Genomic DNA, 14,409 nt, shown 5'->3' on the forward strand with positions numbered 1-14,409 from the left:
AGGGAGAGAGCGATATCAGATTGGAGAAGATTGATTTGCTGCTAAAGAAGGGGATTTAGCCGATGAAAACTTGCCTCAGCATATTCGGCCGATGGTGCACCGGGTGGGCTGACGGAAGACGACATTGGTGCGGGCGGAGATCTCACCGGGGAAGAAGTCGCCAAGGAATCGCCTTTACGCCTAGGAATCGCCTTTATGCCAGAGGAATCGCCGGGGAAGAGAGAGAAAAAGTTTCGCTTGAGCGGTGAAAACGGAGGTCATGGCGTGAGATTTCTCGGGGGTAACGGTTAGTATTTAAAGCGCTGGAATAACGGTCAAAAGTGGCGGAGTGCGAAACTTGCTCGGAGTCGGCTTGCGGCAAATCCGGAACATTATCAAATATCCCGGACTTGGGGGGCATGTGTTAACAACCAAATTTGGTAGCATTTGTATCAGGAAAGAGGATTTTATCAAAGCGGAATTGGAGGCGGAGATCGAGTTTGGAAACAGAGCAGGAATCGGCTGCAGTCCGGATCGGCTACGGTTAGGATCGGCTGAGTCTGAGTCGAGCTAAATAAGTCGATGTAGCCGATTCCGACAATACGACTTGTATGCGACATCGGGTTCAAGTTGATGTGCTTCAAGATGATTGCCACGCATGGATAGAGTCCTGGGAAGGCAATTGTATCTATTAATTAGGATATTTTATGTAAATTCCTTATAGATAAGTGTGGGCAAAAGTCTGCCGCAAAGACTTGTGGTATCTTAGAGTTTGTTAGAGATAATGGTTGTGTCCGGTATGGGCGTATCTTGTAATCTTCGGGTATAAATAGACCCCGAGCCCTATGTAATTTTTAACACACGTTCAATACAATCTCGGCGCATCGCCATCCTTTTTGCTTTAGTTTTGTTTCGACGAGTTCTTGCTTTCGGGTTGAGCTGCATCGGTTTCGATCTTCATCAAGAGGTAAAATTCGTTATGACGAATTGCGTTCTTAGGATTAGTGCTTCCATCCTCATGACACTCTAATCTTGTTTATGTAATTCGTCGAGTTATCATATATCTTACATAATCTTTAGCAATATCGCCATCTAAACTACTATCGGCCAATATCTGTATGCAAAAGGCAGCTGATTAGGTTAGATCTTGACATTAATATAGATTATATAAGATATCTACCATTCTATGAAACTTCTAGCGGTTTGATTGTCTAGATATCGCTCTTCTTTTCATACTTAATACTGCATTAGTTGAGTTTGATCTATTAAGTCGTGCTTAGAATATCGATCTCTAGCCTGCCTTCTAGTTGCCGATTAGAATAGCATCGGAGTTTCAGCCGATCATATCTGATTTAGCCATATTTATTCTATATGTCTCATTGATATGCTAAATCTGCCCTTTTATATCAAGATATTGCTGCATCTAAATATGCTAAGTCCTCGTTTGATATTTTATACTTGCTTTGATATCCTTATATAAAGTAGTATCGGAGTATTAGCCGATACACGCTAGATCTATCTGATCGGCTACGCTATAAACATATATAGTCCCGTTATTGACATATATTTCGATCTAAGTGATTTATACTGTCTCGGCATGATGACCGATCTATTCCAATCACTTGATTTAAGTATATATCGATATAAGGAGTATATATCGTTAATATCTACAGCCGATCGAGTAGATTTAGTTCTTCTTTGCTTATTCATGATTGCCGATCGATATACAGATGACATCGGCCCAAAGATAAATGATATGTCATCGGCGTCTGGCCGATCGGCTATCATTTATAGATTTAACCACGGTTTCCTTGTTTCTATTTCTTGTTGATTACAGGATCAAATCAACTGGTACGCTAATACATCCGAATGCGAGCTTTGGACCTGCACTGGAGTTAAGCAGATCTCCCAGGCCACGTGTTTCCTGTCAACACCATGTCAAGGTTGGCTTTTTTTTTGACGGAGGGAGTATGTCTTTTTATTTATCTATCATATAACTCTATGATGGAACATGTCCACGTGAGTCTTTGAAACCCTTTTGACGGTGGTTGCACTGCACCGATGAGTTAATCTGAACCATCGATTCCCAATTGGATGGACGTCACGTGCTCGCACCGCACGGCGTCAATTGCCAACCCGATTCCCTACTCATTTCTCTCCTCCACTCAACTCGAGCTCCACCTCCACCTCTCCAATGGCGGCGGTGGCCGGAACCCTAGCTCCACCCTTCCCGGCCCCTCCCTCTACGCCATCGTCCTCCACTCCCCTACCCCATCTCCTTGATGCCGACGCCCCCCTCCACCCTCCGCCCCCACCCCTGCCACCGCCACCGCCCTGGTAGCGAACGACGGAGATGGTGGGCCCCCGGCGGAGGAGGGGGAGGAGAAGCGGAGGAAGGGACCTTTGCTCCCGCGCTGTCGGAGATCGGTGGGGGGAGCTGCTGACCCCGGAGCCAGCCAACGCGGCGGCGGTGGCGCTGTCGGCCGCACTCGCCTGGGCCGGCGCGTCGCTGCTGCTGCAGCTGGCGCTCATCTCGTTCGCGATATTCGCCACCTGCCGTCAAGTACTCCTTCGTCGCCGTGCTCCTCCTCTTCGTCCTCATCGCTCTTGTCACATCCTGATTTTTGTTTCAGGATTTATAGATTATTTAATAAATTATTATTATTAGAATTTATATTAAATGTTCATTAATTTACAAGTGAAGTTAAATGTGGGAAATAAAATTTCCTAAATATAAAGCATGGATGGATTTAATTTTTTATTAAATTCTCCATGGTTAATTATACTCTCTGGAATATTCTCGGATTTTTCGGAGCTCAATTCCTAATTTTTAATCTTACAAAGAACATTTCAGTAATAATCCACATATTAAATTAATCATTAAATGGTCTGGTTTTAATATTGTTAAGTACTTTGAGTGTCCAAGTATTTTCAAGATTTTTCTTGGAATTATTTGAGCATAGGAAGTATTTTTAACAATTCAAAGATCATTTCATTGATTAATTTAATTGGAAAAGTAATTAAAATTCACCTTCTCCTTTTCGGGCCGAATTAGGAAAAGTCCTCTCACTCTCGGCCCAGTCTCCTCTCAGCCTGCAGCCCTTTTCATCTCTTTCCCGAAGTCTGCTTTGTGTCCCTCTTTCAATCGGGCCAAGAAGTAGAAGCCCAGCCAAAAGTCTAGTTTTCCTCCCTGGCACTGTTCATCTTCAAGCATGGACAGAGCCGAGCCGCCCGTGCTGTGCCCTGTGCAGCCGCCGCTTCCTCCGTTAAATCCGCCTCATCCGGAGCTCCGTTTGCAAAATTAGTTGAGGGGAAATATTCCTCTTATCCTCCTCTATCTTTACCCCCAAGAATCGGAGCAAACCGTTGAGTATTTTATCCGAATCGAACTCGTTTTTGAGTTTATCTCCAAAACCGAGTTTTTGATTTCCCGGATCGATTTCTTGCGGGAGGAGTCCGATCTCTTCAATCCAAGGCTATAAATAGGACCCCCTAGTCCTCCTCTTTCGTTTGCCCCCTTTCCCGTCCTCTCCCGTGCACCGTAGCTCGCCGTCGACGCCGCAAAGTCCGCCGCCGCCGCCGGCCGGGTTGCAGCCGCGCCGAGCCGCCGCCTCCGCCGTCGCTGCCGCTTGCCGCCATCGCCTTTAGGTGCGCCAAGCCGTGGGGCTAGCCCGGCCGCCCCTTCCCCGTCGTCGCCGGCCACCGGAGCCCCTCCGCCGCCGGTCAACCGAGCCGCCGCCGTCGCCCCTCTCGTCGCCGGTCGTCGTCCGACGTCGTTTGTCGTTGTGGTGAGTACCGTTGGGTTCGTCTCGTCGTCCTCTACGTGTACATGCCCTCCTTTTTCCCGGCCGACCACCCTAGCTCCGGCGAGGTCGCCATCCGAGCCGGTCGCCATGGATGATGTCAGCATGACACCATCATCTTCTCCTTTTCCAGTTTTTTCTAATAGATTAAATCTTCAGAAATTCATAACTAAATCATCGTAACTCGGTTTTGAGTGGTTCAAGTTGCTAAATTCATCTAAAATCATGATCTACATGTTTGTTTACTTTATATGTACTGTTTATTTGGTTTTATTAGTCTTTTTCTTTGTTTTGCGTGTTAGCTTGTCGTTTCCGTCGTTGCGAAGGTTCGTGAGTGCGTCGGAAGTGATCAAGAAGATTACTTGAAGACCGATTATTGCAAGGCAAGTCGCACAGATCCTAAACACAATCCTTTGAGCATATTGATCCTATATTTAAATTCTCTATTTATTTCAACTGTGCATTTATTTTCGAATGTCACCGGGTGGTGTGAACTTATTCCTTTGTTATGGCCAATTTGCATTGATTACTTTATTCCTTGATACCTTGGGTTATTATAACTTGACTAGTTGGGCTTTATATATTGGTTCAGCTAGATATTAGTTATGATTGCTTAGCCATGCTTAGAAACATTAGCACACTATTGGGATAACTTATGACTCACTATTATTTAAGGATGGCTTAATGATAGTTCACGATGGTTAATCGTGATTGGTTAATTAATTACTTGCCAACTAAAACTTGATAATGGTGGGTTGTGAGCACATGGTTTTGAGAGTCGTGCTCATGACAATTAAGGACCGGTTCGCGAGCTACTGTTGTGAAACATTTATCGTGCCAACCACAAGCCAGCGTTGGCAACGGCTTTATCTTTTGTGTAGCGTGATTCATTATAGTGCGCCAGACTGAGAAGTGGCGAGAAGTCCACGGGGGTAGCTGGGGAGTCCATGCCTCTGGTTTTTGAGGGGGTGATTATGATCCAGGAAAGGTGCGCTGTAATGGGTTATGTTGTGCAAGGGGTATTGTCACAACTCCTTTCCGAGGTACCGTGGTGGTATTGAGGCACATGGTGACATGATGTGGGGTTGTGTCTTGTGGGTACAGTGGTACACCTCTGGCCAGAGTAAAACTATTCGAATAGCCGTGCCCGCGGTTATGGGCGGGTTGAGCAATGTTTTTCGTGATTAGTCTCACACCTCTCACAATAATTATGGATGTTATATCTGGTAATAATTTGCTTAGCTCCTGGTTTGGAGTTAGATCTGTACAGCCGGGTATGGTTGTTCAGGATGGTTGGGCCTGTACAGCATGGGTGTGCTGTTCAGTGTTGATTAAAATTTTTAATTAATTACTCTACTGTTTTACTACTCTTAACTCTAAATGCTGCTTTCGCAAATGAGCCTATATTATGCCATCCTTTGGTATCCTTGTGCACTTGCATAGTTGCTGTGTGGCTTGTTGAGTATGTCATATGCTCATTCTTGCAATAATCAATCAAACCTCAGTTGAAGATAAAGGATCCAGAAGGAGAAGACGTTTGGCTTATACCCCAGTTGAGCTGCCTGTGGGAGTGGAGCTGAAGCCATCGCTAGACCGTTAATTCCGCTGCTGTTTTCTTTTCTTTTGTAAGTGTGTAACATTATTATTATGATGGATTTATATATTAAATTGTCAGTTTGTGTACCTCGGCTGATTCCTGGACGAGGATTTTATGCACAAATAAGTTCGGAAATTACTAGTGAATTTCCGGGCGTGACAGCTCTCCTGTGACTGTGACCGTGAGTGGCCACTGAACCCCCCTTCCCTCCCCGACGAGAAATTTACATATGTGCCACTGTTAAAAAACGGCTTCGCTAGAATGCCATCGTTATAATAGGATTCGCTCAAATGCCATCCTCAAGTTGTGGGCGTTCGCTACAATGCTATTTTCATGATTTGTTGCAATTTCAAACCATTTTCCATCAAAATAATTATCAGAAAACCTAGACAACGGTATCTCGTTGGAATGGGATATCCTTCTATGAGACAGTACTGATATCTGATACCTGTTGTGGTACCAGCTGCATGGTACTCGATACATGTTATACCTGTTACCCGGTACCTGCGATACCTAGGACCTAATACCTGTGATACTCATGCGAGAGAATAGTTAATATGTCTATCCCGTTGCAACAGGATCCCGTTTTGTAGCAGCCCTCAATAATTATTTCTCGGACCGTTTTGCCCCTGACCAAATCACATACCGTCACCAGCTAATCTCTCTGGACCACGCGTGAACCAGATGCCGGCGAGAGAAGAGATGGCGACGACGCCGGCGCCGACGACCGGAAGACGCGCCGCCGCCTCCACAAGCAAGGTCGCGACCTCTCCCCGAGAGCGGCCGCTCCTTCTCCCCCATACGCGCAGTGGCCTTCCCCACGTCGCAGGCGCAGCTCCTCCCACCGCGCCGCCTCCTCGTTACCAACCTCGTCGGCGCCGTCTCCACCTAGTGCGCCACCTCCCCCCGCCGTCCGCGCCGCTTCCATCCCCCTCCTCTCTGAACTTCGCTGCCTCCCCCACCTGTCCGCCGCTGCCGCCTGCAGCAGCAGCTTGGGCTGTGTTTTTTGTAAACAGTCGTCTGGGTCTGGTGACTGCGACCCCCTTTTGCGAGGGGGCACCCTTCATCATACTCAGCACCAGCCGAGCAGCAAATCACAGCTGCAACGGCAGCGGAGGAGAAACGGCCACGCGTGTGCTCTGCTTATTCTCCTCTGCTCAGAGTCAATAACTCAATTTGCTTCCTTCTCAACACGTCATGAGCTGGGCCATGTAAGAGGCGTGGTGGATGGGAATGGGATCTCACTAGCTTCTGGGTTTTTTTTTTCTTTCTTTCAAATCCCCAGCAGAAACACGGCAGAGGAGAAGAGGAGAAGCTTCTCGCGAAGCTGGTGGCGCTGGTGTCCGCGGCGGCGGGAGATGCGGATGCGGCGGTGAACTCCATGGCTCCACGCAACCAGTTTTGCTGCTGCCTTTTGCAATCATTCTATACCTTGCCAAATCCCCTTCCCCGGAGCAGTCGTCGCGGTGCCAGCCTTCGCCGCCGCGACGAGGAAGACGACAGCGACGATGACGACAGGAAGGAGGAGGCCGTGGAGCTCGAGATGCTGCGCAGCGAGCGGCGCGCCGTGAGGCTGCCGAGGTCGCACTCGACGGGGCAATCGCTGGTTGCGTCGGCGGCCGCCGCCGCCGAGTCCGGCGACCACAATCGGTTCACGCTGCGGCTGCCGCAACACGTACGCAAGGGGCAAAATGGTTATAAAAATAATTATTTGGATGAAAAATTAATATTTTGCAAATAATGCAACAAGCAGCGAAAATGGCATTATAGCGAATACCCACAGTTTAAAAGTGGCATTCGAGCGAATCCTATTTTAGTGATGGCATTTCAGTGAAGCTATTTTTTAAGGAGGGCACATATGCAAATTTCTTCTCCCTGACGCGGAACATAGGATTGTGATAATATGTGAAACATGTCTGCGTTATGAACTACTTTACATTCAACTCATGGCTGTGCGGAGGGGATTTTGCATTGCAACTGAAATCCACGATTGTCTATTTGTAACTATATGCTGTTTCATAATATTATGGAACAAATGGAGCTTCTTGATACGCTTACATTAAAATATAGGCCTGTTGAACACACTTTAAGACGGAAGGTCCACAACAACAAAATACAGTTCGGTTCGTATGGGCTTAGTATCTCTTTGAATGATAAGCATGCCTTGTAGATACACCCGGAGTTGAATTGACCAAGGTCCTTGACGGCTAGATTGAGAAGAAGCGATTTCCGTAGGTCATTGGTTGTGTTGGTTGTTGACTATGGAGATCCAACAAAGACGTGTATAGCTTTTGCTGTTCTTTCACCTTATCAACGACCATTGAGCATGAACAAATTATTAGCAAACTTATATTGCACTCAATCTTGTACTAAATCTATGTTATTGCAATAAATCTTGTATTTGAACTGATACTTTGCAAATTTCTGCTTATGAACATTGTATTGCAATCTTTATCCTTGCAAAAGGAAATTGCAGTCTTATATAGAACTCCATCAACAATTATATTGTTGCTGATACGATGTTATTCGTAATTCATGAAGAACTGTGCAGCAGTTTTTCATAATATCAAGCTTTTTTGCTTTTCATTGCAAAAATAACTTTATATATTCAATTCATCATAATCTAGATGATGAATTGTATATTGACAAATAATAACTCCACTAGCAAATAAATCATCCATATAAGTATATGATGGTAGAGGCTCACAAGGCAAACTGCGGCTCGTGAGCCAGCTCGGGCTCGGCTCATTTTAGGAACGAGCTGAAAAGAAAGCTTGGGCTTGGCTCGTTTGGCATTCGAGCCAAACCGAGCTAAGCAAGCTCGAGCTTGGCTCGAGCTGAGCTCACGAGCGCAAGCTTTTTTTTTCCCACCCCTAGCCCCACATGCTGATTCAACTTGTTGGACTAAGGCCTTGTTTAGTTGGGAAAAATTTTTAGGTTTGGTTGTCATATCGGATATACGGACACACATTGAAGTATTAAACGTAGTTTAATAACAAAACAAATTATAGATTCCGCCAGGAAATTGCGAGATGAATTTATTAAGCCTAATTAATCTATCATTAGCAAATGTTTACTGTAGCACCACATTGTCAAATACTGACGCAATTAGGCTTAGAAGATTCGTCTCGTAATTTACACATAATCTGTGTAATTGGTTTTTTTTGCCTATATTTAATACTCCATACATGTGTCTAAACATTCGATGTGACAGCGTAAAAATTTTTGTTTTGGGAACTAAACAGGGCCTAAGTCCGTAAGTGAAACCACCATCAAAATCATCAAGGGAATCAAATTACACCGGTTTTAATAGTTGGGGTCGAGATATCTGGTATCCCGGTTGAGGGATACGAATTACTGATTGCATCTGTATTTGGGGGATTAAAGGTGGACTTATTCCTTGATAGGCGGTGATGAAAATGAAATGGGCCGAAAAAGAGAACTGGCCCGTGTAAAGCCCATAGGCCCTACGACCCTTGTCGTCTTCTCCGCTCCACCGAATCGGGCGAGCAGGGCAGGCGGCGGCCGACTATGGAGCCACGCGACGCGACGCTGGCGGAGGGCGGCGGCAAGCCGACGGGGCGCGACTCGAGGTAACTCCCCTCACCGAGCTCCGAATTTGGTCGGTTTTGTATTTCGTTTTCCTGGGACTCAATTAATCATCGGTATTAATCGTAGAAACCGGACCAAATTCCATCGATGGACCCCACCCTAGTCTCGGTCGTCGCCCTGCGCTCCTATTCATCCGGGGGGCGACGTCAACTCCAAGCTAATTTCGTGGATCAAACCAAACAGCCCAAGAAATAGTTGATGAATGAATAAAACGACTATAGTAGAGTATAGTTTCATGTAGCCAAAGCTAAAAATCGTTCTAAACATGCTAGTGAATGCATGTCTACAAGCATTGTAACAAGTAAGGTTAAAATTGGTTTGGATAGTTTTCGTCCGTACAGACCATTTTTCAGATTCGGATAGTTTTGGTCGGAACTATTTGAAAATTCTCGGATTCGGAAACAAATTCGGATTTTTTTTGAAACGAAAATGAATATAGTAAGGGTACTATCCGTCAGAATCAGAAAACGGTCGGAAACTATCTGAAATTTTTTTTATATCCGCAGACATTGAGCAAATTTTAGAAAAAACATGTATATATACATAACTTTTTCATACGGAATCAGATGAAGACAAACTTTATATCAACATTGTAGAGCTCGATGAGATCTACAACTTTCTTATCGACTATTTTATTATTTGAGGTCATTTAAGGGTCTAAATATTCATTATAATATACCATATTAATTTTTACAAAATCTCAGATATACAATTCAAACGATATCTGATGGAGATGTTTTCCATATCAAAGTTGTAGAGCTCAACGGGATCTACCACTTTGTAGTTTATAGCATTTGTATTTGAAAGCGTTTAAACTATAAAATAAACATTACAAGTTTCGAAGATGTGAAGTAAAATAAATAGCATCTCCAATTTATACAATGGTAAGTAAGTTATACATCTAGTAAAAGGTCTTGGGAATAGAAAATGATAATCATATTTGTATATGGATCTCTTATAGGAACAACCATGAAAATCGATTTTCACATACGGTTGTAGGACCGTCTACAAAATTGACGGTATAAATGATGGAGATGTTGAACTAAAATAATAAACGATATCTCTTCCTCGATCAAGAAACTCAATTTGAGGGGTTTTTTATATACCGGTAAATATTTGCTGCCATATTCGTTCCGTCTCGTATTCGCTCCATATTTGTATTCGATAATATTCGATTTCATTTCCCTATCCGAGTTTTCGATTCTGATTCCGATTCCGAAAAAAAATGAAAACGAATATGATAAAGCTAGTTTCCGTCCGATCCGTTTTCATCCTAGTAACAAGTGGATTAGAAAAGGATTGGGGCCGATTCTGCTTACTTGGTCTTGAAATAATAATAAAAAAAAAAGAAGCCCTTAATTTATTACATTGAAAGCATGCTCTTCCAATATTGTCATATCTGATGCAAATAACAAGGTATTTCAAGGCTGAGCACAAAGCATCTAAAAAGTAACACACTTACTAATTGAACGAGACACTCACATAACGAAGGTGCTTTAGATTAGCAAATTTGCCAGGGAAGTGACATCTACTGAATAAGTGAGCTTTCACGACACGCAGGGCTTTTAAGGTCTCTACGTACAACTTCTTCCACTGAACATACAGTATTGTCCTGGATATCATGGCAATCTTCAAAGACAATGGTGCGGAGATTTTTGAACCGGGAGAAACTTTTAATGATGTCAGCTGGAAAACTATTAATACCAACAACAGATAGGTGACGTACTGTTCTTTTTACTTTCTTGGAGCCATTAGCGTCAAAGATTCTTGCACATTCACCTGAAGAAACCCATGTTGCCAAATCATGCATTAAGTCATGCATCACATAGTATTCATGGCATTCATTCCTTTCAAAATGAAAGTTTCTTAATTTGAGATTAAAGAATGACTTTCTAGTTAGTTGAGCTAAGCACTCTTCTGCAACATCCCGTGCATTTTCAGCTTCACCTGTTGTCTGGGAGATCAATCCTGAAGCTATCCACATCTGTACCAATTCTTCTTTTTTGAATTCATGATCTTGTGGGAAAATGCTACAATATCGGAAGCAAACCTGTAGGCCAGGTGGCAAGTGGTAGTAACTTACTTTCAGAACTTTCATGATATCTTCCATACCTCCATCAAAATAACCCAGCTGCTCATCCAAGAATTTATTCCAGAATTGAACTGTCATGTCCTCCCGTAGATGCCCAGCAATAACCTTTGTTACCAAGGGACACCCTCTTAGTTTCTTGCAATTTTTTCTCCAGCTTCTTGTAATTCTTCAAATTTTTGGGGATCTGGATAGGTGAAGACATGATGGTTAAAAAGTTCTAAATTTTCAGTTTCTTCAAGTCCACATAATGGAAAGCGCTCCCTTTCACATCTCATTACAGCTGATGCTAAATCTGCCACTGATTGCATTCGGGTTGTCAACAAAATCTTCCTCCCATACACTCCTGTTCTCAAAGAGGCAAATAGTTTTTCCCACTCAGAGATTTCCTTATCTTCCCAGACATCATCTAGAATGAGAAGATATTTAATGGTCTCAAGTGTCCTTGCCAAATGTTCTTGTAGTGCATCGTAGGTATCGAAACTAGGTTTTGATAATGTAACAGATTGTATTATTTTACTTATCAATGTTTCTGCATTAAAATTTGTAGAGACAGAAACCCAAATCACGGTTTTAAAATGTTCCTTGATCCTGTTTTCTTTGGCGATAAGCTGAGCCAAAGTGGTTTTCCCTATGCCACCATGGCCAACTATTGACATAATGGGGACAGGATTATTATTCATGACAACTTCGTTCTCTTCACTTGATGTACTAGTCAACCATCCAACAATCCGTTCCTTCTCATTTTCTCTGCCAAACACCCTATCAGCAGTTAACATCCTTCCTGTTTCACGGTACCTACTGATCGAATGATGCCGTTGTGGAATGTTTAAATTGGGTCTTGTGATTTGATCTACAACTGTGAGAAAATTCTCAACGCCTTTAGCCGCCTCATCTAAATCTTCCATGGCTTTCTTTAACCTCTTGAGAGGGGAATCAGATGTCTTACCCAACATTTTAACATGCTTAACAGACTGGAAAAATTTGTGGTTCATCTTAGCAAAAGAAGATCCCAGGTGACTATCCTTTAGATCCTTTTGCTTCTCTTTGAGCTCGTAGTACTCAAGCTCATCGATAGCATCCTCAGCCTTCTCAACTGCATCCCTGAGCTGCCACAGCCATGTATCAAGGTCTTCACTCCTCTCCTTGATGTAATCAGGATCAGCTACATCGATCACTGATTGGATCTTGGGTATGTTCATCTTCAGCCTTTTCTTCATGTCTCCCAATCCTTCAGACTTGTGGTACTTGTTCAGGTAGCTGAATGCCTTGTTGACAAAGAAGGAGATCGCTGGGGTTGCGACTGACCTCCCTGCAAACACTAGTACAGCAGATGCCATGTTAGTCCTTCAATATTTTTGTCGTAAAAGAGAGATGAAGATCGATGAAATGCTGGGAGATGTACTTCTGTTCGTAAAACTTGGGTTCTTTAAGCACAGAACAGTGGCCTCTGTGATTGAAGTAATATTTTTTTAAAAAAATTCCTAGACCAAGTTTTAGGCATAAGAAAATCTCCACTTGAAGATGTGTATTATGCAAGTGAATTTCCCATTATTCTTCTAATAGTCCCTACAAAGCTAACCACTCCCATCTCCATCTGCCTGTGCTTCTCTCTTGGCTACACGAGAATATCCTATGGTTTGCATGGAAGTCATTGACAACTATATGTTCATCGTAAATCCTGATCAACAAGGCATTGGCCTACCGAGAGAAGTACTGCATGTCCAACGGACTGCATCCCTTCATGTACAAGTTACTTAAGGATTGGTGGGAGATGTAAAGTTGGTCCTAATTAATCTTTGTCTCTTTTACCACCAGAGACCAGTACAGTTGTCTCTTTGACTGAAGTAATATAAACTGCTCAGGGTACTCCACACAAGTGTACACAAACATGCAGATGATTGCACTTATGCTTTTCCTAATGGAAGAAATGACATAGAATTTTTGGCAAGATCTTATCGTTGGTCCACTATATCATAGTTGCATCTAGACATGAGGTCCATCTTCATTTGCAAGACATTTCTTTAAGTGGCTGTAGGATTTATTAGTAGTGTGGGGGTATAAGTTAATTGAGCTTCCTTTTTCAGCAGCTCAGTTAGAGGCGATCTTCAAAGCCCCCACACTAATTCTATGAGGCATAAAAGCAAGAAAATTTTGCATTAATTTGGGAAAATATTAAAAATCTAGAAATTCTTGCGTTGACCGCTAAAAAAGATCTCTCCGTCAATTTTGTGTAACCAATCTGATGTATGGATTGGCTTTAAAAATGACCTAATCTATTATGATGTTAATACAACATGCACACAGTTGGAGTTGAATAAATTAATGAACAGATGTGCTGCGAGCGATGGAGTTAGCTTGTTTTTTATTTGGGTCCAGGTATGCTTATCACAAAAGCATTCTTTCTTGTTTTTTTCCCTTTTTTTTGTGAAAGCTGCATGCTGTGCTTATTCAAACTTTGACCGGAAAATGTGTCCTAATCAACACTCCCTTTGTGCACATACATTTCAAAATTTATACAAAATCCCTTATATTATGGGACGGAGGGAGTACTTGATAATTTTAATCAGTCAATCGTAGAAATTCCTGTATTGATGGAAATATATTAAGCTAGAAATTCTGATAAAAATGAATGGAAATTTAGAGAACTATATAATCTACAATAAATGATTTCCACATCCAAAACCGTGATTAAAATTAAACTTAATTTTGGAGTAGTGATACTCAAATGCAAAAGGTGAAGATAAGTCATAGATATATTTAAATATAAAAAGTGTGAATCTATTGTACATTAAATTAATTCAGTAGCCCATGCAGATGCATGAGTTGATGGCTAGTATGGTAAAAAGATCTCAAGTTAGCCTACCTGATGAGGTGTTAGGTAATATATACGTGAATTTCCCACCAACAGAAATCTTTTGGGTCAACTAGCTGGGTGCATGCACTCAACAGGTACTCCATCCGTTTCATATTATAAGTCGTTTGACTTTTTTCTTAGTCAAATTTTTTTAGGTTTGATCAAGTTTAGAGAAAAAAATAGCAGCATCTACAACATCAAATTAGTTTCATTAAATTTAACATTAAATATATTTTAATAATATATTTGTTTTCTATTAAAAATGTTAGTATATTTTTCTACCAACTTGATCAAACGTAAAAATTTAACTAAGAAAAAAGTCAAACGATTTATAATATGAAATAGAGGGAGTAGAAAACTTCGAGGGCCAGGGCCTACCGTCTATACAAAGCCAGCTAATTTCTGTCTCCGCCTTACTACCCTCTTCTTTCACCCACACACAAATATCACTGGGCCACCATGGATTTCGTGT

General features: G+C 42.6%; 1 protein-coding gene, 2 long non-coding RNA genes and 1 pseudogene across 4 annotated transcripts; 3 read left to right on the forward strand and 1 right to left on the reverse strand.

The window, feature by feature from the left end:
* Positions 1 to 2,173: 2,173 nt before the first annotated feature.
* On the forward strand, positions 2,174 to 2,600 carry LOC136354771 (uncharacterized; annotated as a pseudogene).
* Positions 2,601 to 3,171: 571 nt separating this feature from the next.
* LOC136354673 (uncharacterized) lies at positions 3,172 to 5,541 on the forward strand. Its single transcript, XR_010738241.1, has 3 exons — positions 3,172 to 3,767; positions 4,085 to 4,165; positions 5,288 to 5,541. It is a non-coding gene; the product is annotated as an uncharacterized lncRNA (long non-coding RNA).
* A 3,349-nt stretch (positions 5,542 to 8,890) lies between these two features.
* Positions 8,891 to 10,873, forward strand: LOC136354674 (uncharacterized). 2 transcript variants are annotated; one of them, XR_010738243.1, is made up of 2 exons: positions 8,891 to 8,972; positions 10,552 to 10,873. It is a non-coding gene; the product is annotated as an uncharacterized lncRNA (long non-coding RNA). The 2 variants fall into 2 exon arrangements; XR_010738242.1 differs by lacking the exon at positions 10,552 to 10,873 and adding an exon at positions 9,058 to 9,397.
* A 338-nt stretch (positions 10,874 to 11,211) lies between these two features.
* LOC107275412 (putative disease resistance protein RGA4) lies at positions 11,212 to 12,420 on the reverse strand. Its single transcript, XM_015763683.1, has one exon. It carries the CDS (start codon positions 12,418 to 12,420, stop codon positions 11,212 to 11,214), a length of 1,209 nt encoding a protein of 402 aa, XP_015619169.1.
* Positions 12,421 to 14,409: the final 1,989 nt, after the last annotated feature.

The sequence above is a fragment of the Oryza sativa genome, chromosome 12, assembly GCF_034140825.1.
Source record: "Oryza sativa Japonica Group chromosome 12, ASM3414082v1".
In the NCBI taxonomy this organism is placed as follows: domain Eukaryota; kingdom Viridiplantae; phylum Streptophyta; class Magnoliopsida; order Poales; family Poaceae; genus Oryza; species Oryza sativa.

Coding starts and splice junctions, on each gene's coding strand:
- LOC107275412 (XM_015763683.1), bottom strand. CDS start 12,420: ATGGCATCTGCTGTACTAGTGTTTGCAGGGAGGTCAGTCGCAACCCCA.